The 22,743-nt window shown below is 35.9% G+C and overlaps 2 protein-coding genes across 3 annotated transcripts in view; one reads left to right on the top strand and one right to left on the bottom strand.

Annotated features, from left to right (window-relative positions):
- Nucleotides 1-4,560: 4,560 nt before the first annotated feature.
- LOC143715865 (glutathione S-transferase theta-3-like) lies at nt 4,561-9,208 on the bottom strand. The gene is made up of 5 exons (XM_077207693.1): nt 8,941-9,208; nt 8,474-8,561; nt 6,025-6,175; nt 5,641-5,817; nt 4,561-5,538 (listed from the first exon to the last, which is right to left on the bottom strand). The coding sequence occupies exons 1-5, from the start codon at nt 9,050-9,052 to the stop codon at nt 5,338-5,340; spliced, it is 729 nt and encodes a 242-aa protein (XP_077063808.1). The 5' UTR covers nt 9,053-9,208; the 3' UTR covers nt 4,561-5,337.
- Nucleotides 9,209-13,612: 4,404 nt separating this feature from the next.
- Nucleotides 13,613-22,743, top strand: part of maml2 (mastermind like transcriptional coactivator 2) — a 71,358-nt gene continuing 62,227 nt past the window's right edge. The window contains exons 1-2 of one of the 2 annotated variants that reach the window (XM_077207691.1): nt 13,613-13,940; nt 16,182-16,610. In XM_077207691.1, coding sequence (XP_077063806.1) covers nt 16,209-16,610 — 402 coding nt within the window. In that variant the 5' untranslated portion in view covers nt 13,613-13,940; nt 16,182-16,208. The remainder of the gene's footprint in view (nt 13,941-16,181; nt 16,611-22,743) is intronic. The other variant, XM_077207692.1, reaches the window with a different exon arrangement.

The raw sequence follows: 22,743 nt of genomic DNA, 5'->3' as shown, positions 1-22,743 counted from the left end.
AGTTAATTTTACTTAACCTCTTAAATGTCATGGGCCCACCGGTGGGCCCAAATCCATTACATATTTAAAACAGTAATAACCTATACTAAACCTAAACTAATCTTGACAAACTATATATCATTTGAAAGCTTACAATCTCTAGTTTCCATATTTGGTTACTGAATCTCAAAACAAATTACAGAGGAGCCGTAATTTATTAATTTGCAACAAGAATATTTTCATACTCCTAGGCGTGTTCAGACCTTTATTTTGAAATAGCAATGAACATGAAAAATCATGAAAGAAGGGTAGAAACCAGTTTGTTTTCATGCCAAGAGTTCAAAAGATGGCAAGCATTCAATTATTTTAGAAAAAAAAGGTCTGAAAATGTTTTAAATATAAAGAAAAAATAATAGATTCACCATTTGTGATGTGGCCGCGAGCTATAACGCACATATGTGTTCTTTTATGTGTTTATTCAAGGTTTAATTCATATCAAAATCTGCCAAACTTCCAATACTACTTCTGAATAGGATGTCTACTTTATAAATTGTATGAAAATTGTGAAAATGATGGTTCAGATCACTCAAACCACATATGGAAATGGAGGCGCCCTTATATGGGCAGTAATGGAGTCTGGTTGTGACCTAGTGAAAAAGTTTGGTACTGCGCCCAAACAAAATCTTACTGAAAGCTCATTTCTTGAGATATCAACCTAAAATTTGAAACACAACTTGTTCAGATTTTTGTCTTTGATTTTTTTGCAGTTTAAGAGTTGTCCAGGTTTTGAAAATATATATTTTATATAAAATATGAATAATTAATTTTTTAAATCGTACATTTTCATAAACTCAAACTTCTGTAACTTTTTTTCTGTTTCACTTTCTTAATTTATTTCACTTCTACAAAAATCTGCCAAATGTCTTCTTTAAAACAAGACCAATTTTATGTCTATATTCCAAAGGATTCTTATCCTATACCATTTAAGTTTGGAATGTGCATTTTCATGTCTATTCAAAAAAAGGGGGGGTGACACTTAACAGGTTAATGTCCAATAATTTGTTGAACTTACAACAATTTAGTAATCTGTACTGTTTGCATGATATGCCTTTGTTACTCAAAAAACCCAAGTAAACATTACTTGACTGGTTTGAGTACCATTTTGCCGAAGCAAAAAAACTAACACAAAACTCATTTTCACTCATTTCTTCCACTTCTGCAGTCATCGTTCTTCTTAGGCCACGTTTACACATATCTGGGTATTTAGGGAAACAAATATTTAACCCCCTCCATTTTCAATAATAACATCGTGCATACAACATAGTTTTCAAAAAAGTTGTCATTTACATCAACCCGCATAAATACGCCGCTGAGCGCCATCATAACTATGCCAAACTGGGCGCTCACATGACGTTAATCATTTTCTGGCGCATATAATGTGACGTTTCAGAACCTAAAACCCCGTTCCTCCCAGTTGACACGGCAACACATAACCGGCGTTTTAAATCTCCAATTTGGCCGGAGTTTTTAGAAATAATCGTTTTCTGTGATAAAAACTGGGTTTTCGTGTGAACGAGAGGCCAAACCGCAGGGAAATATCTGCGTTTTCCCTTCGTGTAAACGGGGGCCTTAGTTGCATTCACTCATTTTCCAGTCATCTTGAATGTTGTCAATACAACTTAACATTTTGGGAGAATGTCACATAAGTTGACCATAAATTCATGTTGATTTTCTTAATGACCATTATTGTGATTAGAGTTCCCTCTGGTTGGGCACTTGGAACTTCATTTATATTATTGTAATTCTCTTCCAATTGATCCAGTGATATAACATGAAATCAAATTTATTTGATTTCAAAGGAAGTGAAGTAATAACTAATATATATTGATACTTAAATTGTTTTCATGTTATGAATGAATGTATTAATGATAACATAATTATATTTCATCAATTTCAATGAACATTTTATTGCTAACACTTATGGCATAAACTTTTAATTGGGTTGACATAATCCCTCTATATTTGTGACATTATTTTGTGTAGTAGCCTTTTCCTTTTGGACCGTTGTTCTCTATTTGCTACTACTGTTGGCTGAGCTGGATATAACTTGACACGTGCAGTTGTACAGATGAGTAAAAGTTGATCCAGTTTGTCCAATAACCATTTATTGTTATTGATGTAGACACATTGGTGTTACACAAAACTTGAGGTGAATAAAACAAACAATTAAACTATATTAGTCTCTTATATGGTAACAAACGACTTGTCACGTCATGGAACCATACAGCACACCACCACACGGTCAAAAGACTGTTTGCCCTCTCAGCCACACCCAGATACTGTGGCCTCCTGCCTTTAAATCGATAGTTCACCCAAAAATGAAAATTCTTTCAGTATTTACTCTCCCTCATGTTGTTCCAACCCCGTAAGACCTTCGTTCATCTTCAGAACACGAATTAAGATATTTTTTGATTAAATCTGAGAGCTGGATCACTCCTCCATAGGCTTCTAAGGGATTGAAACTTGCCGGCCCCGAAAAGTTATTAAAGACATCGTTAAAATAGTCCAAGTGACTACAGTGGCTCAATCTTAAGTTTATCAAGCGACGAGAATACTTTTTGTGCGCAAAAACAAACAAAAATAATGACTTTATTTCAACTATTCATGTCCTTCTCTGTGGGCCTCGAGTCAGTTCACTAGTGTAATAGCGTAAGTTTCTGTTGTTGTACGTCACACGCATCACACACATGCTCCACCTTCAGCCTCCCGACCGTCCTTTAGATGGCGGTAGACAGACCTGTGGTCATATATAATCACTCACTCATTCATCCACAGACACACACCACTACTCACAAGAAAGAAACATGAAATCAACTCAAATAAAAGCTCAATTTAGCTTCATATTTCAATTTTGCTTGAGTCACACACAGACTTCAACATTCAGCATGCAAACCACAATAATGGTAACAAGTTTTTTTTTTTTTTATTATTTCATTCTGAATGCATGAAATTATTTTAAATTAATTTAATTAATTAGACCACTGTCCCTTGTCAGTATAACCCCAATAACGATAGCAAATCAAATTGTAATGGTAAAATAAAGGCAAAAATAGTAAAACAAAGCAATTAATTTATTCATGCCACAATGCACTCTGGGAGTACACTTCCTCAGATCACAGATAGAATTAAGTTGACAAAACTTCAATGGATTAAGTAAAAACAACTTGATGCAATTAAGTTATGCTTACTTAATTAAATTAAGGCAACGAGTTTGCACAATTGAATTAAGTAAATTGAACAAATTTGTTTTAACGGTGGTTTCCTGATCCTGTTCCTTCCCCAGTTCTCCTACCTAGATATAACAGTTTTCTTGTTATATCTTTACTGTTCTCTAAGTAATAAAAGTGTCCAAAATAAGAAAATGATAACAATGAAAGTGAAACTTAGTTTGTGGAATTTTAAAGTATATTATTGTTCCCAAATTATTTTATTCCTAAAACTCATATAGGCAGAAGGAGAATCTCATAGGCAAATATACACTAAAAAAAAATAATCTGTTGAACCAACTTAATTAAATTAAGGAAAGCTTTTCCACGAAATTGAATTATATTTATCCAACAAAATCGAATTTGTTTGAAATAATTTGTTGTAATCTTGCTGTATGAACTTAAATTCATTTGGTCAAGACTACTAAAATAATTGTGTCATTCCTACTAGATAGATAAGTTTTGTCAAGTTACCTAGATTTTACTTTTGTCCTGCCTAAAATCACCAACATTATAAATTTAGCTAATTTGACTCTATAGTAACTTCCAATGATAGTAGCTACTACCATTCGATTTAATTAGAACAACTTTATGTATAGCAATATTAGAAATGACTTATGAAGGTCTGCAAGTGAGGTTTCATGCATACGGAGTGTATACTGAGTTCCCACAGCCTAAACAATCATCACTCTTCTGAATAATGGTAACCACAAAATTCAAAAACATTACATAAAGTCCTCTAAGTTTCTAACATAACTGCACATTAAATACTAACATCAACTAACAACATCTTTCCATTTACTGAAAAACACATAAAATAACATTTTAATCCGTAAATTTACCCTCCTAATGCAGTCCCTTACAAAGCATGCTGGGAGCTACAGATCCACTGCCAAGGTAGTTGTCAACAAAAATAATTCATGTAGTTTTCACACAAATGAATTAAGTAAACTTCAGTTTTAAATATATTAGGTTGATTGAACACAATTAAATTAAGTTGTGACAAAATATTAAACAATCGTGTTACTTTTGCTTATATTAATTAATTAAATTTAACAAGAGGCAACATTTATTTTTTTGAGTGAAAAATAAACAAACTTTATAAAATGCTTTTTTCTAGGAAGGTGAACAGAGTCTGGTGACGAAATATATATTTATGTAAAATATTGGGGAGATTTATAGGGAAAAAAATCAGACAATAGCCCCCCCCCCCCCCAACACACACACACACACACACACACAATAATAAATAAACAAAAAGTCCTATTCGTTCAGAATTTGTATCCACATGAAGGTAAAATAAACAGACAGAGACTGGTGACGAAAGATAACTTTATCGACAATATTTGAGAGATTTATAGAAACAAATCTGACTAAATATTTGCTGTTCATGCAGAGTATATGCTGCAGGAAATCACAATATCTGATTACATTCCATAAACACACAGGGAGGAAACATTCATTCACATTCAGCATTGTTCCAGAAAATCACTTAACACTTATGGGAAATAGCTCCCATGGCTGTTTAGTGATTTTCTGGAACAATGCTGTATTGAGTGTCTGTGTGTTATTGCCTAGTTTTTTTAAACGATAAGGTCACAGTGAGTGCAGCAATTCAGAATTTGAGAGTAAACACAGCTGGAAACATGAAAATTAATAGTTTGCTTCTTTTTATGAGGTAAATTCTACACAGAAACATTAATGTTTCTCATATGATTGTCTTTATGTCATGTATAATTGAATAAAAGCTAATTTAATTCCATTGGTGGTGATGGCGCAATGGATAAGGCATACACATGCCTTTGGTGTGAGCGACCCGGGTTCGAATCCTTTGTGAGACACCAATGTGTCCCTGAGCAAGACACTTAACCCCTAGTTGCTCCAGAGGCGTGCGACCTCTGACATATCTAGCAATTGTAAGTCGCTTTGGATAAAAGCGTCAGCTAAATGAATAAATGTAAATGTAATTCTTAGTGGTTAATCAAAATGGAAAGTATATGGAATTACTGAGAAAATTATTAAGTATGTTTTGTATAATTATAAAGTTTCATGAATAACTGGCTGTTTTAACCAACAATGTTTACCAGTTTGTTTATGAGAGGAAATATTTCAAAACTTTGGGTTTAAAGGGCTCCATCTTTTTGGGATCCATGGTTTTCACTTCCTCTTGAAGAGAGAGGAGTGCCTGGTGGGCCTCATCAAACAGCTCAGCCCCAATTTCTTCTCTGACTCTGTCCTTCCATGCCTTGAGCTTGGGTCTGTTCTCAAACACATCCATACCAGCACCTAAAGGCTGAAAATGACAAGGCGTTATCAAATATGAATATTGTGTCAGATATTATTTCCCCGAAATTCTCAGGTTATCATTTTGCTTCATCTTGAATTGAATGTATACCTGCATGATTTCCACAATAGCAACCAGGTCAGCCAGTGTGATCTGATCACCAACAATGAACGGTTTGTCTTGCAGGAACTTCTCCTCAAAAAGTATCAGTGATCCGTCAAGATCCTCTACTGCATTGTCCATCTTTTCTTTAGGGACCTCAACTCCCATAGCTTTTGGGATCAAAAGCTACAGCAATACAAGAAAACAATTTAGTTCCATTAACAAATAACAATCAAAAAGTCAGCAGTTAGCGGAGTAGCAATTCTAAAGATTAGGTTTCAATCCCAAAGTCACAGAGCAAATGGAGTCAGCCATTAACAAGGGATTTGCTGAAATCTAAGCACTGTTCTGTTCACTAGTGCCTTCGAATGAGAACAAATGCGCTTCACTCACATTGAACCAGAGTATCCTGGATCCATGTATCCGTATGGCGGAGTGTTGCCATGATAGATATTCATTTACTCTAGCACGCTTTTGCAAGTCAGCTGGGTACCAGTGGTCCGGAGTGTGGAACTTCTCAGCCAGGTACATCATAATCGCAATGCTAAGGGATCATTTGAACAGGAAGTAACAGTTAATTTACACAATGAACAGTTGCACAGGAGGCACAAAATAAACAACAGTTCTATCTGAAACTCGACACTGTGGTGGAATTTCTAATTAAAAAAATGATAGTAAACTGTCTTTTAGAATGAATCATGTTTCTGGCCCTAAGAATCTGACCTTTTGGTTCTAATATCATGACTAACTTGTACCTGACTTCTCATTTTCAGTCTAATAACCCATACGAAAATGTAATATATGGCCATATATGTACTTATATTTTAAATAGCATGACATATATCTATACATATATTTGACTTATCTGAGAACACAATATATGTCTGCAACATACATGAACATTTATGTGTCCAAACATGTGAAGAAAATATTTGAGTTCATCCATATATGATACCATATATCTGCATATATTACAGTATAGTATTGGTTTCTCGCATATATGGACAACATTAAGTATAAATATGTGACATATTTGTTTCCCACATATTTAATAAATGTATGTAAACATACATGCATGTGATACTGATACATTGAAATAAGTACATATATGCATATATGCGTCTTACATATATTTAACATTTATGTGCATATACGGGAAAATATATGGCACTTACATGAAAACGGCCATTTTTGCTATATTTTGAAATATATGTTTCATATATGTCTATGTGTTTTATATATATGAATTTTGCATATATTCTCATATAGGCAGCAGACATACATGGACACTGACATTATATATGTAATTTACTTATATTGACGTGTATTACATTTCTGTATGGGAATATAACAAAATAAATCTTACTTCTTTTTCTTCCATCTAACCTTCTGGGGTGGAGAGAAAGCTTGCTTTATCAATTTAACCAATCATATTGACAGAAGGTGACGTATTTGTCATGTTGATTCTATTTTGATAATGTCTGTCATTTTTCCTATAAAACCTGAAGTATTCTTTTTGGATGAGATGCTCTGGAGAACTTGAGAATCTCCTGGTCGTGATTAAAAGCATTTAAAGGACATTTGCTGAAGTCTGTTTGTCGATTATTCCTGCGCAGGAGCAAGTTAGTTTAGAGGAACAAGTTACAGGTTAGACACTGACGACCTTTTTTTCCCAAGTGATAGGCGGGGTAGGATTGCAGCCCGTGCGTTCAGAGGTAACTCAACTGAGTATAATATTTTCAGGTGTCAGGGACACCCGGTCTAAATCAGGTGCGTAGGGGAAAAATCTACGACAACACTTATATTCATATTTATCTGGAACAGTGGTTCTCAAGCAGGGAGCCTCAAACTTCACGATTTATATACAATTATTTAAAATAAAATAAAACAGGCAAAAAAATCAGCTGTCATAACTAAAAAACTATTAAAGTAAGCTAAAACCACAACACCAACAAAAATGGGTGCGTGCCAAACAAGGACAACTCGATCTTCATCCTCACTGGCAAAGAACTCAAACCTCATGAAGTATGTCTTCTGACTAAAGGCTTGAGTTTTGTTCCCACCAGAACAACTGATCCTTTTGTTAATTTTTATTTATTTATATCTGAAATATTTTAAGTCTGAAATGTTTCAGCAAACACAGCAGAATAGATGAAGAGAATGATTCTACCCGTAGTGGTCGGTTGAAATTTTAGGCCTAAGAGCACCTTTTGCCCTCATGTCTCAAACTCTTCTACAGATTAGCCAAGATGTTAAGCTTAATTATGACCCTTCTGCAAAGAAAAAGTTCAACCTGTCGACATATCTCTAGAATCATGAGACTCTTCGACAGCTACAACGTACTACGGACTATAAAGTCATTACAGATCAGAATCTGTCGTACAGTTTCAAAGAGAAATTTAAAAAAAATCTTCTCAATTGGGCAAAGATAGCACATTTGGGTGGTCTGATTTCCGACTAAGAATTACAAAATCTCTTCAATCGCTCCCCTACCAAGCCCGAATTATATATTTTGACCAACGTCCTTAAAGATCTAACTAGGCTAGCTGCAGTAATTGGTGTTACAGTGTTCGACCGTACAACGGTTACATTACTTGCACAACACTGCACTGTCACTTTGCTTTTTTATAGAAATAAAAACCATTTAGTTCAGTTGGACACAGACGGTATAGTTATAAACTGAAATCGTCTGAACTCCATGTAGGCTATAGCACGAGCTGCAGAGTTGCAGCACAGGAGTCTGTGTCAAAAAGGGTGATAGCCACTGATCTAGAATATTTTTTTATTAGATCTTAAATTAAATTGAAAACAAGAAATAACTTGCATTCCATAGATCACATACCTTTCAGCCAGGCAAAAGTCTCCATCTTTGATTGCTGGTGCTTTTCTCAACAGGTTGATTTTCCCAAAGTCTTCACCATATTGATAACCTAAGGGACCATTTTTGTTTTGGTAAAATACTCAAGAAATAGCCTAATATCAGGGTTTTATTTTACTTAAATACAATAGGTACAATTTAAATGTTCAAAGACGTGCAGGAACTACATAACTGTTTGCCAAGTAAGCTTGACTAACCACATCTGCAACTAAGACTGCATGTAGGCTAGTAGTCTAAAGAAACCATAACTTTCTTCACACCCATAATTGAATTGTAACAAAAGGGGAAACGATAGTCAGCCTACATTTCATTATAAAATGAAGAACTTCTAATACAGCTTTTCCTTTCTATGAAAAAGTTGATGAATGATGCAGAATCAAAGCAAAGTGCACACAAACAACTCCACGCAGTTTTATACAACGATATCATACCGTCAAACAACGAAATCTTCTTGTGGTCGAACTGGATGTTGTTTTTCTTGGCAAAGATGTAAACAGAGCGACAGGGCTGCGAAAACAAATCCAAATACATTTCCAAAGACATTTTTTAAAGGAACTAACTAATACACTGAAACACAACCCAGTCCAAAACTGCTAAAAATGACTGCACTGCTGCACAAGAACTTACTGCCTACTAGGTTATATAACTACTATAGCCTGCTACTACACCACACCCCGTTGAACTCGTCATCGTAAGTGTGTAAGTGTGTAACTCGTCATCGTAAGTGTGCAACATTTTATCAAAAAGAATACAAAACGACCCATACTGAAAACATAAGTTAACCAATAATGTCAATGTCAAAGGAGAAAGAAAAGACTTTGGATAATTTTTTTTTCCATTTCTTTTCTCCCCTCTCTGGTACAATGAGCGCCATCTGTCGGAAGTCGAGGGTATACTGACCGTGACAGCTCATTAAACAAGAAATCTATTCTTTACTAATTAATTTATGCATAGGGCCTATGGCTTTGATCAATGTCTTGTAAAACTACAGATATTGAAGATATCCCTACAGAAGATAGTGCATAATACTAATAAACTACTTTCCTGACTTTAGAAAGTCTTTATAAAACTTGCTTGGAGGTAAAATTGTCTATTCACTTTACAATTACAATTTATTAATACAAGTTTATTTATGTGCAAAAACACTCACAGTATTCCACCTTTCTTCTTGAACCATGAGACACAGAGTTCTGAACTTTGTTTGTCTACTTTCCCTTGGAAGCAAATGCTATGTCGTACCAAATCCCCCGAATGAATTACACAGACATTTTACTCAAGAGCATTTTTTTAATTGTTTTTGCAAATCTTCATTTGGAAGGCTGAAACAATGTTCTTGACAAACAGTCTGACTCTGTACTATGCCAAAGAAAACTGATGTCTTTAAAATAAATGTGCAATTCATAAATCACTCTACTGACTACATTGGATTTGAATCATTTCTATGGCTTTTGTAAGCTTGTGATTAGATGATTCTTGATTCTTATATGGTCTGATTTGACCGATAGATGTGGTTAATAATAGATAACTGATTGATGTGGCACTTTCCCTGGAAAAGTTTGACAAACACAATGCTAATAGAAAATATTAATATAATATACTCTCTTATTATAGCTTAATGTCTTCATTTTTTTTAAACTAAAACAAATACACACCCAATCCACTATGGCTTGCTATCAAAATGCTAAATGCATAACATATTAGTAAACAGATTATTTTCAAATGACATAAATTAGCTATACTTTTCAAGAGAACCTGGAGATGTTAATGCAAAATATTCTTAAGAACACGACTTCCTTATAACCCAGCTATAGCTGAACCCCAAATATGAATCACATATTAAGAATGAAGGCCTTATAAGAAGCTCATTACTGTTCCTTTCTTCCCAATCAGCCATGGCACCATGAGGGTAGAACAATATTAAAATACTGCAACAGAACAAAGAAGAGAAAGACAATCAGGACATTATATTTTATAACGCAAACTATGGCTTGAACAAAGGTCGCTTTTACGGCAAGTTGGTCTTTCTGGTAGCCGTTTTGAGTCTCAATCAGATCTCTATTCAGTAGTCAGGGCCCTGATCAGGGAGTCTGACATTTTAAGGGCTGTCTCAATTGCAAAATCCTACCAGGGCAGTGAAACATTTGCTCCCTAAAAAGTCCCTCAATGCACTATGGAAACCAGGGAGCATTGACCATAGGGCTGCACCCAAAATCGTCTCTTGATTGTCTCAATAGTCTCTTGAGAAGTTTGTTCTATATAGAATGGATGTGTGTAGTATGAATGTAATCCATATGCACTGCATTTGCCCTGTTGTCATTATCATGTGACCTAAAGTCTGTTATATCGCTTCACTGCCATTCACAAATCCTCTCCCGTGGTCTGATGGGATAGTAAAGTGTCCATCATATGCATTCTTCAGAATCTCGCCAGAAGTAGTAGGTCATCCTACTCTTTTATGATTCCTGTGAATTCGGACATACTTCTTTTGTCACACTGTTTTTCACCCACTATATAGTAGGGAAGTATGCGATTTCGGATGAACCGTTCCCGTAAATGAAATTCTGAAGCTCGATACAAAGCACGTGAGCCAACTCAACACACATAATGACATGCGATAGATGTTTTTAAAATACAAACTATTATTTAATTATATTTCAGCATAAATATTCATCTCTAGGCAGATAATGAACAATCTAGCTAACATTTTTACCTTTGTTTACGGCTGAAATGTTGCATGCAGGCTAATAAGCAAAGTGTTTATCATAATATAGCCTACTTTAAATAACATTTAATAAATAATGTCAGAAAGACATCAGTTCTGCTGTTGTTCATAAATACCAAAAAGTCATCAGCAGGGTTGCCAGGTCTGTGCAACAAAACCTAACCAAAAAATATCCCAATGAGATTTTTTCCATCGGGCGGCCGAATTCTCTGCTGATTTTGTACGTCTTGGGTGTTTTAGACCACCAAAATCATACTTAAAGTGATGGAAAACCACAGACTTGGCAATACTTGTCATCAGTGTCCCAATGGCTGTATCTGAAATTGCATACTTTCCAACTATATAGTAGGTGAAAAACAGTATGTGACACAAGTAGTATGTCCGAATTCAAAGTATAGAAGAACGAAAGAGTAGCCAAATAGTACTCGGATGACCTACTTCTTCTGGCGAGATTCTGAAGTGTGTTTATGATGGATGCTTTAATATCCCATGAGGCCACAGGAGAGGATTGGCAGTGAAGCGACACATGATAATAACACCACGGTGAATGTAATAAGTCCAAATTTCACTCATACTACACACATTCATGCTGTATTGAACATACCATTTTCAGAGGTCACAAAGTAATTTATTTCTTATTCAAAATAAGTACCTACTCAAGAGAGTATGAGATTTCAGAGGCAGCCAATGTGTAGTGAGCACATAGGTTAAAAATAGGTTCTGCAAAGAACCTTTCAGTGAAAGGTTATTTGGGGAACCAAAAAAGGTTCTTCTGTGGCATCGCTGTGAAACCCCCTTTTTGGTTCTTCCTGGCCCCTTTATTTTTAGTGTTTTTAGTGAGTGTAGGGCAGTTACATCAATCAGCTGAGAACAGCCCCTAAGACAAACTTACCTTGATCTAATGATATACTGAATCCAAACATGCATCTCATTTTCTTTTTCTCTTGCAATTAACCGTTTCAGTTTTTTACTTCAATTTAGTTTCATTTATTGTGTTATACTTATTTTGTTCACTTTAGCTGAAAAACTATTAAAAACCTTGGAAACTGTAATGGCTTTCCCATAAGAAAGTGTAAGGTGATAAGATGCTCTTGTTTATTGGCGATTAATTGAAAAATATCACTTATATTAAAAGCATGTGTCACTATGAGAACCACATGTTCCTGCCACATGTCCCTCACAAATACAACCCAAGGGAAGTTTAAATAGCATGTGATGTGACCCCATACATACTCAGCAAAGTGCACACCACCATCTAGTGGTTGAACAATCATTACATTTGGCAACAGTAACACTTTATTTTACAATGTCCTTCTTTCACATGTTACATGCAGTTATTAGTGATAACTATTAAATTGGACTATGCACAATTACATGCTTTAAAAACCCATTTGTCCCCCTGTTCATCAAAGCCCTAAATGGCAAGTAAGGCAGAGGTTTGTCCCTAAAACACTGTTCTTTTAACCCTCTGGGGTCGGCGGTATCGCGGGCGATACCAGCTGACTTTTTTTCTTATCAGTGCAAAAGACGACTCAAAATACTCTGTTGATTTTGATCTTTACATATAAGTGTTATACATAATTCAAAACTGTCAAATGTCTTCTTTTATTTGTGTACACTCATGATAAAAACAAAATGTTGTGTTTTTCGTAAAATAAAGAAGTACACGTAGTTGCTTAATATTACTCCGCACTTAAATATATAATTACACTGTAGCAATGTCACCTTAAATTTTTTTTTTAAAAGTTTTACTGTTACAGTGTAATTATAAATTTAAGTGCGGAGTAATATTAAGCAACTACGTGTACTTACTATAGGGTTATGGTAGGATTAGGACATGGTTGAGGGTTAGTTGTATGCAATTATGCATAATTTACTGTTATTACTATGGTGTAACATATGTAACAAGGACACTGTAAAATAAAGTGTTACCAAAAAGTGAAAACCCAAACCCTAATCATGTAGTAGCATAAGTAGTTAAATAATATTACCCAGTACTTAAATGTATGATTACAAAGACACCTTAAAATAAAGTGTAACCAAAACCTCTAATTCCTTAATTACTTATGTCAAGACTGTAAGGAATGAGTCTATACATTATTTTACATACATTAAATTATTAAAAATAATTATACTTACCATTAGCCTATATTTGCAATAAACAAGTACTAGTGATGGATAGCCGGTCTCCCGGCTACATGATGTGTAGCTGTGTACACATGTAATCTGTTCATCATAACCAATTAACAAAAATACAACTTCAGTTGACTAGTAGTGGTTCAGGCTGTGGCTCGCAGCCAATGCATTCAATGCATTTCATGTAGTTCACTGCTTCACCACTAGAGCCTGCAAAATGACAGCTCACCAATCGCAGGATTTCTGTACAGCATTCGGGATCTGCTCATACAATGAGAGTCTGTAGTCAGCTGCGGTAAGCCAGCCTCTCCGGACTAACCCCGTACGCGCTCGGACTGCTGACAATCCACTGCGCGGAGAACGCGCCGCGACTCCAGTTTTATTCAGTTTGTTTGGGAATCCCCACAAGGAACCGTACACAGCGTTAAAGATGACAATGATGGAAAGTGCCAGTACACTGCCTGAACTCCCCCGAAGTTTGCGGATTTCTATCGTCAAGTAAATGGATTATAATTGCGTGTATTATTTGTCCGCTGACACGGGACCATTGGTTATAGCCATATGTGCGTTCAGGTATGACCGATATCCGCATGCATTATCGTGATTGGGTTTATTGCTTGGTGCAGGACTGTGTAAAAGCCTTCTGATTGCACATTGTGGATTTTTTACACCTTGCATAGAGTTGAATGAGCGCACGCTGCGATTTTGGCACAATGGCAAGCTGCAAGACAGCCCCGTGCACTGGAAAGTAATAATGCATAGTGTTTTAATAATGTTGCGATATACTGCAGACACTCTAAAAAATGTGTGGATCCTGAAATCACGTTTGATTTTTATATGCACTTTGTTAGGTTTTGCTGTCTGTGTGACATCAGTAGAAACGTTAGTAGCCTTGTTTCGAGTAGTCTACTTCCATTGAGTTTGAATACCCAGATAACAAATGTGTTTTCTTCACGTTTCCCAAACATTTCAATTTTGAACGTCGACATATTTACGTATGGTTAAAAGAACAATACATTGCAAACGTTATATCAACCGTGTAGCAAATGAATAGCTAGCCAGCTTACCTGGAAACTTCACTTGTAAAAACTTTTTAAAATCGTTTATTTTTGACATTTGCTCTTTAACAAAAAAACTCAACACTATAAGTTCATAACTAAATAACAGTTCAAACCTTGTTTTTAACATTGAGAAATAATATTTTTCATTATTATTAAACACTCTAATGCTAAAACTCAAAAAAGTATATTACACCGCACACACTAGCACCAGAAGCTGACTTTTCTAGTTATTTGAAAACGTTATGTTTACGAAAAAAATCGAAAAAACCCAACATTATAGTAATTAAAACCCCATAGGAAAATTTCGAAGCAGGTCAGATCTGCACTACAAAGGGCCACATGCATTTTGGAGCGTCTTTGCTTGTTTGCAATTCAAGGGTAAATAAATAACTGTTCATTTGAATTTACAGCATACTGAAGAAACACTTTATATAAAAGCTAATGTTTTATGTGTTTGAGGAGTGGATAAGGGTGTCTTAGGGCCCTATTTTAACGATCTAAGCGCATGGTTTAAAGCACATGGCGCAAGTGCACTTAGGGAGTGTCCGAATCCATTTTTGCTTGTTTAACATGGGAAAATGGTCTAAAAGGGTTGTCCCTGATCTCTTAATGATTAAAGGGTGTGTTTTGGGCGTAACATGCAAAAAAAAAAAAAATCAAAGTCTCATCTCCTTTTTCCCTGTGGATTCGCTATTTACGCGGCGGAATTTGCAAGCGGTAAAACTAAACGCTTCTCTAGCGAGGAAACGGATCTGCTTCTGCGCGAGGTTAAAGAGCGCAAGCAGATCATCTACGGACAAAGACCATCTATGGGATAAAGTGTACGCGCATTGTGGACCCGCCTATAGGCGCACATTACTAACACGCTGTTTAAATAACAAAAATAAATAAATACTGCGCCATTGACTTTTAACCATGTTTTTGTTGGTCAATGGCGCAGTCTATTTCAGTTGCCTCAAAATAGCAACACGCCACCAATGCGCCTGAACACACCATGTTTTCAGACCAGCAGCCCATGGGCTCTCAAATGGGCGCAAATGCATTTGCTATGTAAACAACCCGTCCTGCAGCAAAATGATAATTGTGTCGGGCTGAAACTAGCTAAAAACACTTGCATCGCGGCTGGCGCCTTATTGCGGCCAGGTGTACAATAGGGCCCTTAGTCTAGTAATTGTCGTTGAGTCATAGCCAATATCTACTGTCTTAAATGCGCCCACATAGTCAACTTTATAACCCGTAAGTTGGTTAAAACATTTACTGCCTCAGTTGCGACCGTTCTAATGACGTACAAAACACGTCATTCGCTGGTCAAAATCTTCGTAACTTAATTTGTGTTTGATTTTGGTAAAATGTTAATGATATAATGACACATGCAAGTGTCGGACCATATATAAAGTCACAATATCAACTTTGACAAAGCAGTGTTTATTTATTAGAAAAATACAGTTTTTTCCCCATGTCCTGTAAAGTAGCATCTCATTTAGATCAATTTAGATAAAAATTAACAGCATATTTTAATGGCAGAAGTGGCTTATATGAAATGATCACAGTGTTATTATTCCTGATAACACTTATAGTATCTAAAGTGTTTTTTTTCTGAATATGTGGATGCCTGGGTAAATTTGATCATATTTGATTAATTCAACATAAACATTCACAAAGTGAAAAAAAAAAAGCGTATCATTGCCCATATGAATTATAATTTATTAAAAAATAAATAATTGTGTTGTTTTTCTGGTTGTGACCATTAAAGGGTTAACGAAGAGGGGAACTAAAGGTCATGGGAGAGGCAGCTCCGACTCAGGCCACCCCGAGTGGTTTTGCACCCATGTTGGGCGTCGGGATGGGAGGATCAATCACACCAATCGCCACTTCAAGAGGATCAGCCGTTCCTCAGCTCCACAGTGCCATAGTGGAGCGCTTGCGTGCCAGAATAGAACTTTGCCGGCGGCATCACTCCACTTGCGAGGACCGTTATGAGCGTGGTCTGGCGGAAAATTCGGACCGGGAACACGAGAACACACTGCAACTCTTAAACATCGTCCATCAGGGCCCCGGGAACAGGAAGACCAAGGGCAGTAGATCGGCCTCTCAGCATCCTCCTGAATACAGCAGAGTGAATGGTGAACATAAAGGCCACAGCTCGTCAGAGGCAGAGTCCAAAATTTCTTCACAAATAGCAGTAAGTTCTACGGGTTGTGTTAACTACACCCACGTTATAAATCTTATAATCTGTCTAATACACATAGGGACAGGTGTCAGACCAATTCCCCAGAGGATGACATTAACACACTGATATGATGTGATTACTGTGGGTGTGTGAGGGAGAGATGGGGTGTCTGTTTAATTGAAAAGTGCCCTGCAGGAAGGCACATTTTTCTTTTAAAGGTCTTTTAAAAATATAACAAAACAAACTATAACTTAAAAGGGTGGTGATTCAGTGACATCTGATTTTATTTTTTTAACAATGCACATTTCCACGCATTCCCTCCTATAAGTATTTTCATTCTTAAGTCACATCGGAAAATGCCATTTGAATGCCATTGCATTATAATATCAGACCCCATGGGATTTAATTTAAAGAAAGTTATAATATACACTTGGCCATGCACTTTATTAGGTACATCTTGTCTAATACCGGGCTGGAACTGCTTTTGCCTCCAGAACGGCCTTAAATCTTCATAGCATAGATTCAACAAGGTTCTGGAAACATTTCTCAGAGATTCTGATCCATATTGACATGATAACATCACACAGTTACTGCAGATTTGTCGGCCGCACATCCATGATGCAAATCTCCCGTTCCACTACATCCCAAAAGTGCTCTATTGGACTGAGATCTGGTGACTGTGGAGAGTTCAGTGAACTAGTCAGGTTCAAGAAACCAGTGTGAGATGAGTTGAGCTTTGTGACACGGCATGTTCTCCTGCTGGAAGATGATACACTGTGTTCATAAAGGGATGAACGTGATCAGCAATAATACTCAGGTGGGCTGTGGTGTTTAAACGATGCTCAATTGGTACTAAGTGTGTGAAGAAAATTGCCCACACACCATTACACCAGCACCACTAGCCTGAACTGTTTATATGAATCCATGCTTTCATGTTGTTTATTCCAAATTATGAACCAGAAATCCAGATTCCTCAGACCAGGCAACGTTTTTCCAATCTTCTATTGTCTAATCTTGGTGAGTCGGTGTGAATTGTAGCCTCAGTTTGCAGTTCTTATCCGACAGGAGTTACACCGGTGTGTCTTCTGCTGATGTTCATGGTTGTGTGTGAAAATCCCAGTAGATCAGCAGTTTCTGAAATACTCAGACCAGCCCGTCTGGCCCGTTCAAAGTCACTTAAAACAATTCCTTCCCCATTCTGATGCTCAGTTTGAACTTCAGCAGATCGTCCTGATCATGTCTATATACTGTAGCATGTTGCATGTGATTGGCTTTTTAGATATTTGCATTAACGAGCTGATCTAATAAAGTGGCCAGTGAGTGTACACACAGTTAAACATGATAAACATGATTTATTTGCAGATGCCACTTAGTTTGATATCTGTTGAAATTCGTTTTTAATAGTTGCTTAAGTTTCCAAATACTTTATGACGCCACTGTGTACAAATGTGTGCATATTGTCCCAAATATTGATAATTTAGGGAAAATATCTCTTAGTACAGAAATTAAAAACCATATGTTTTGTACTGTAGTCTCAGCTTTTATAACAGACAAAAGTACTTGCGGTCAACAGCTCAGTTCGGGTTCTTTGTTCTCCACCCTTATATTTACCTCTTGGGACTTCACTGTTTGACACCACTATACAGTCTCTCTACTCATCGACACGCTTTACTGATTGTGTAATTCTGAAATCTTCTGTAAGATAACATTTTGTTAAATGAACAACTTTTTAAAGGAAAATATCAAGATAAAATATGATTTATATGGTTTGTGTTCTAGAATTTGTGAATATTGTTTGTTTATCTAGACATAGTTAAAGGGATAGTTCACCCGAAAATGAAAATTCTGTCAGTATTTACTCTCCCTCATGTTGTTCCAATCCCATAAGACCTTCGTTCATCTTTGTTCAACACGAATTAAGATATTTTTGATGAAATCTGAGAGCTGGATCACTCCTCCATAGGCTTCTAAGGGATTGAAACTTGCCCGCCCCGAAAAGTTATTAAAGACATTGTTAAAATAGTCCAAGTGACTACAGTGGCTCATACTCAATCAATTGCGAACAAAAAGTATTCTTGTCATTTGATAAACTTAAGATTGAGCCACTGTAGTCACTTGGACTATTTTAACGATGTCTTTAATAACTTTTCGGGGAACAAGCTTCAATCCCTTAAGAAGCCTATATGGAGGAGTGATCCAGCTCTCAGATTTCATCAAAAATATGTTAATTCGTGTTCTGAAGATGAACGAAGGTCTTACAGGGTTGGAACAACATGAGGGTGAGTAAATACTGACGTAATTTTCATTTTTGGGTGAACTATCCCCTTAAGGTCTAGTTTATTATAGGTGTATTCTTGTAAAATGCATAATCGTAAAGTGAGGCATCAGGTTTTCCTTTCAACAGCTTTGCAGATTTTGAAAGTGTACACCAATATCTATCCAGCAAACTTAATAGAGATAGAAATTGCTGGATGGTGAAATCTCGCAAACACAGCATGAATGGTCTCGTGTTTTGTTCCACACCATGCATTGTCGTACTCTATTATCAAAGGTTTGATAAATTGCTCTATTAAGCACCTTCTTGAATGATGGTTTTCCTATAAATCCATTTGAAGCATGCAGCCTACGAACAAATGGTTAGAGCCATTCAATAGCACACATATCCTTGTTTTGTTTCCTCAAAGTCAAACAGGCCTTGGAAACACGATTGTCAGAGGACTGCCCAGTAATTGAGTGTTATGGGCTTACGGATGAAATTGTTTTCTCCTAAATGCAGAGTAATGACCGACTTGGGAACAGTGGGTGATTGTGGAATATCCTCTCATGGAAGAGAAAGTGGGATATTATGAATGCTCTGTTTGCTTATCGAAAGAGATCAACCTTCAATTTACCCAGTTTATATCAATTAAACTATCTTCAATGATATTCTTTTATAATGCATGGTTCATGCAGTACTTCCCAATGAAGTGAAGAAGTACGCTTAATTGAATTGAATATGCAATTGTAGTGTACTTCAAAGCTTAAAAGTAAATTTGTCAAAACTGTACTTGAAGATAATTTAATATTAATGAAATAAAAGGCCACTTAGGTGTACCTAAAGAGGGCAATATGTTTATTAACACGTACATGCACTTTATTATGATGTAAAAAGTTTAACATTTTAAATAGAGCTGGGCAACGATTAATTATATCCAAAAAAAAAAAAATTGTGTTTCCATAAAACATGTGTGTGTTTAATAATTTGGTATCTATACATACACACATAGCATGTATATATTTAAGAAATTTTTTATTTTGGTTGAGTTAAATCGCGATTAATCGATAATTTTTAATGATATTTTAATGATATTTTATCGTGCTTTAAAGAAGTACACTTATTGTGATGTGTTAACTAACTTGCACTTTATTGTAAATTAAACTAGTGTTGTATTCAATATTGCATTTAAATATATTTAAATTGTACTGAATTGCAACTTCATCACTACAAATATTTAACATTTTAAAGTATATTTTAGTTTACCACATTTTTTATGTCCTATTATAAGTGAGTCAAAAATAGTGCTCAAAACTTCAGCTTATTGAATTTAATATAGATTCAAGCTATACTATATTTTCATTTAATAAACAAATTCTGTCTTCAATTTCTTGCCTTCATGTCCTACCACTTTCGTTTTCATTTCATGTCGTTTGACTTTCTTTCCTTTATGGAGCACAAAAGAAGATGTTTAGAAACATGTTTCAGTGTTGGACTAAAACATTCTTTAAAATATCTTCTTTTGTGTTTCGCAGAAGAAAAAGCCATATGAGAAAGGTGTTATGATGAGTAAATTATGATTTTTTTTTTGAGTGAACTATCCCATTAGCAATGCTTATTGGAAAGACTAAACCTTCAATCTAATGTTTGAGGATGTAGCAACATAATTGGACATAATTAAGCATGACAGGCAGGCATTAGGAATAATAGGTGGAAGAAGGAAATGTCAAAGTGTTTCCTGGTGTTTCGTGTGCTTTAGGAGTGGAAGCTGAAGGCCCAGGCATAGTTTCACTCCACCTGAATGTGGAACAATCAGTCCAGCTCCTTGGAGGCCACTTTAAGCTCAGCAAAACTGTCTGTGCCTTACTTGAGGGGAAATGAATGGGTCCCTGGGCAGTTCGTCCCATGGTTGATATTCATGTTGACATGCAAATGAATTAGTCTTACATGAGCACACTCATGTTTTGGCAGAAAGCCTAAGCAACTGGTTAAAAAGTCAAGGAGAGAGTCACATTTTTGACTGTCAGCATAAAGCGTGGCCCAGTTTGCAGTTTATTCTTACAAAAGGTTTTTTGAGGGACATATGAAGTTTGGGACATTTTTGTGCAACTCATTTAAAGATTTGATACCACTAACCTGGCAATCTTAGACCAAACCATTGGGACAATTCAGAACAGTAATGATTTTATCAAACTGGTACTCCATACAAAATGACTTCTTTTTTTTAGGCGGACTCGTGCGTTCTGCCTTTTGGACATTTTTTTAGGCCTGTCAGATTGAAACTGCTGATTTTCAGTCAGCTCGTCATTTTTGTGTGCAAAATGCATCCGACAGCCATCAAACAGATCTGTGGGTATGTCATTTAAGGCTAAGTCTGAGGATTTTGGTGGATGAGGGCTTGTTGATCATTTTAATCTGAGCTATGTGCAGCAACAAATGCATTATAAGCATTAAGTGTGACCTATAAAACAAGATAAAAATGTGCAAGTGGAAGGCTGAGGCATAAATAGAAGAGAAATTTAGGAAACTCGCGTAGGATTGCTCATGCTGCTTAAATCAAAAGCATTCCCTCTTCATCTGTGCTGGCTCTCCTAGAGGTTTCTTTGTGAGGTGCGCCTTGTGTATACCTCATGTTTTATTCACAGTCTGAGACATGACTGGGGCTTTGAAGAGCGCTGAAACCATTCGGCATATACATCCCTACCTCCATTTGCACAACATGATGGCTGCAGGCAGAAATCGCCCCCTCAGCGTCTAGGATCAGCCTCTATTACCCAAATTCTGAGTTTTAGTCTATTACAGTTTACCAAGGGAAATGATGAAACTGAAAGAACTTTCTAGGCCGTTACGTACAAGTTAGAAACATTCCCTGAGAAGCATGCGTATGTGACAATGTAGTTTGTGGCTTAATTAAAGTTTCAGTGATATTTGAATGGGCTCTATTAATCCTGTGGTACAGTATATCTGTGCTGGATCTGGGATGTGTGCTTGATTGCTGTCTCCAACTCTCTCAACTGCTTGTTTGTCTTTGTCGTTTGGAAGCGGCAAAGATGTGGAGAGTACTTTTGAAGTCTGCATATTGACTTTGCTATATTACTTTTTTTGTTCATACAAATATTTGCACATAAGATGTATATATATATATATATATATATATATATATATATATATATATATACTATGGCTCAAAATCTGCACAGGGGTAATTAAATGTACCAAATCATGTAAAAATTATTATCTTTCATGGGAAAATGTAACAACCTTTTATCAAACTTTGATAATTGCCTTAATCTTGCCTTAATTGCCTTAAACAACTGAGGAGATAGTGATCAAACTACATTATAGAATCAATTTTCAAGTCCCTAAATCTTACATGAGCAAGATCAATGATTTATGTTCATCTGTTGCCAAAATTATGAAAACACGGTTATTGAAAAATATTAAAAGATTAAACATTTTTTGAAAATATTGTCATAATCAGAATGCGTAGTTCGTGGATACATTTTTTTTTTTTAAATCTGTCAAAATATAACATACAACTTCTTTTTTCCGTCAGGAACCAACACATGTGTAATGATTTTCACTAACGTTTGTTCACTAACTACATTTACATTTACATTTAGTCATTTAGCAGACGCTTTTATCCAAAGCGACTTACATCTGAGGACTAAAGCAAGCGAGTCATCGTGAAGAGGGAAGAACGACGCAAGAAGTGCTCAAAATACAAAGTTCAGGCATTGCTCAGAGTATCAAAAGCCAGACAAGGGAAGATTTAAAAGGGAAGGAAAGATTTATAAGAGAAGAATTTATTTTTTATTTTTTATTTTTTTATGTTAAGTACTCACGGAAGAGATGAGTTTTCAGTTGTCTTTTGAATGCTGTCAGGGATTC

This window comes from Siphateles boraxobius, unplaced genomic scaffold (assembly GCF_051911475.1).
Source record: "Siphateles boraxobius isolate OS27281-9 unplaced genomic scaffold, OSU_SipBor_1 6, whole genome shotgun sequence".
NCBI classification, from domain to species: domain Eukaryota; kingdom Metazoa; phylum Chordata; class Actinopteri; order Cypriniformes; family Leuciscidae; genus Siphateles; species Siphateles boraxobius.
Note: the sequence above shows the minus strand (reverse complement) of the source record. Positions and strands in the feature narration are given on the sequence as shown.

Excerpts from the sequence above, each read along its gene's own strand:
- LOC143715865 (XM_077207693.1), bottom strand. The coding sequence starts at position 9,052 with ATGTCTTTGGAAATGTATTTGGATTTGTTTTCGCAGCCCTGTCGCTCT. Across the intron at positions 6,176-8,473 it reads GACTTTTGCCTGGCTGAAAG|CATTGCGATTATGATGTACC; the intron begins GTATGTGATCTA and ends ATGATCCCTTAG. Across the intron at positions 5,539-5,640 it reads CTATTGTGGAAATCATGCAG|CCTTTAGGTGCTGGTATGGA; the intron begins GTATACATTCAA and ends TGTCATTTTCAG.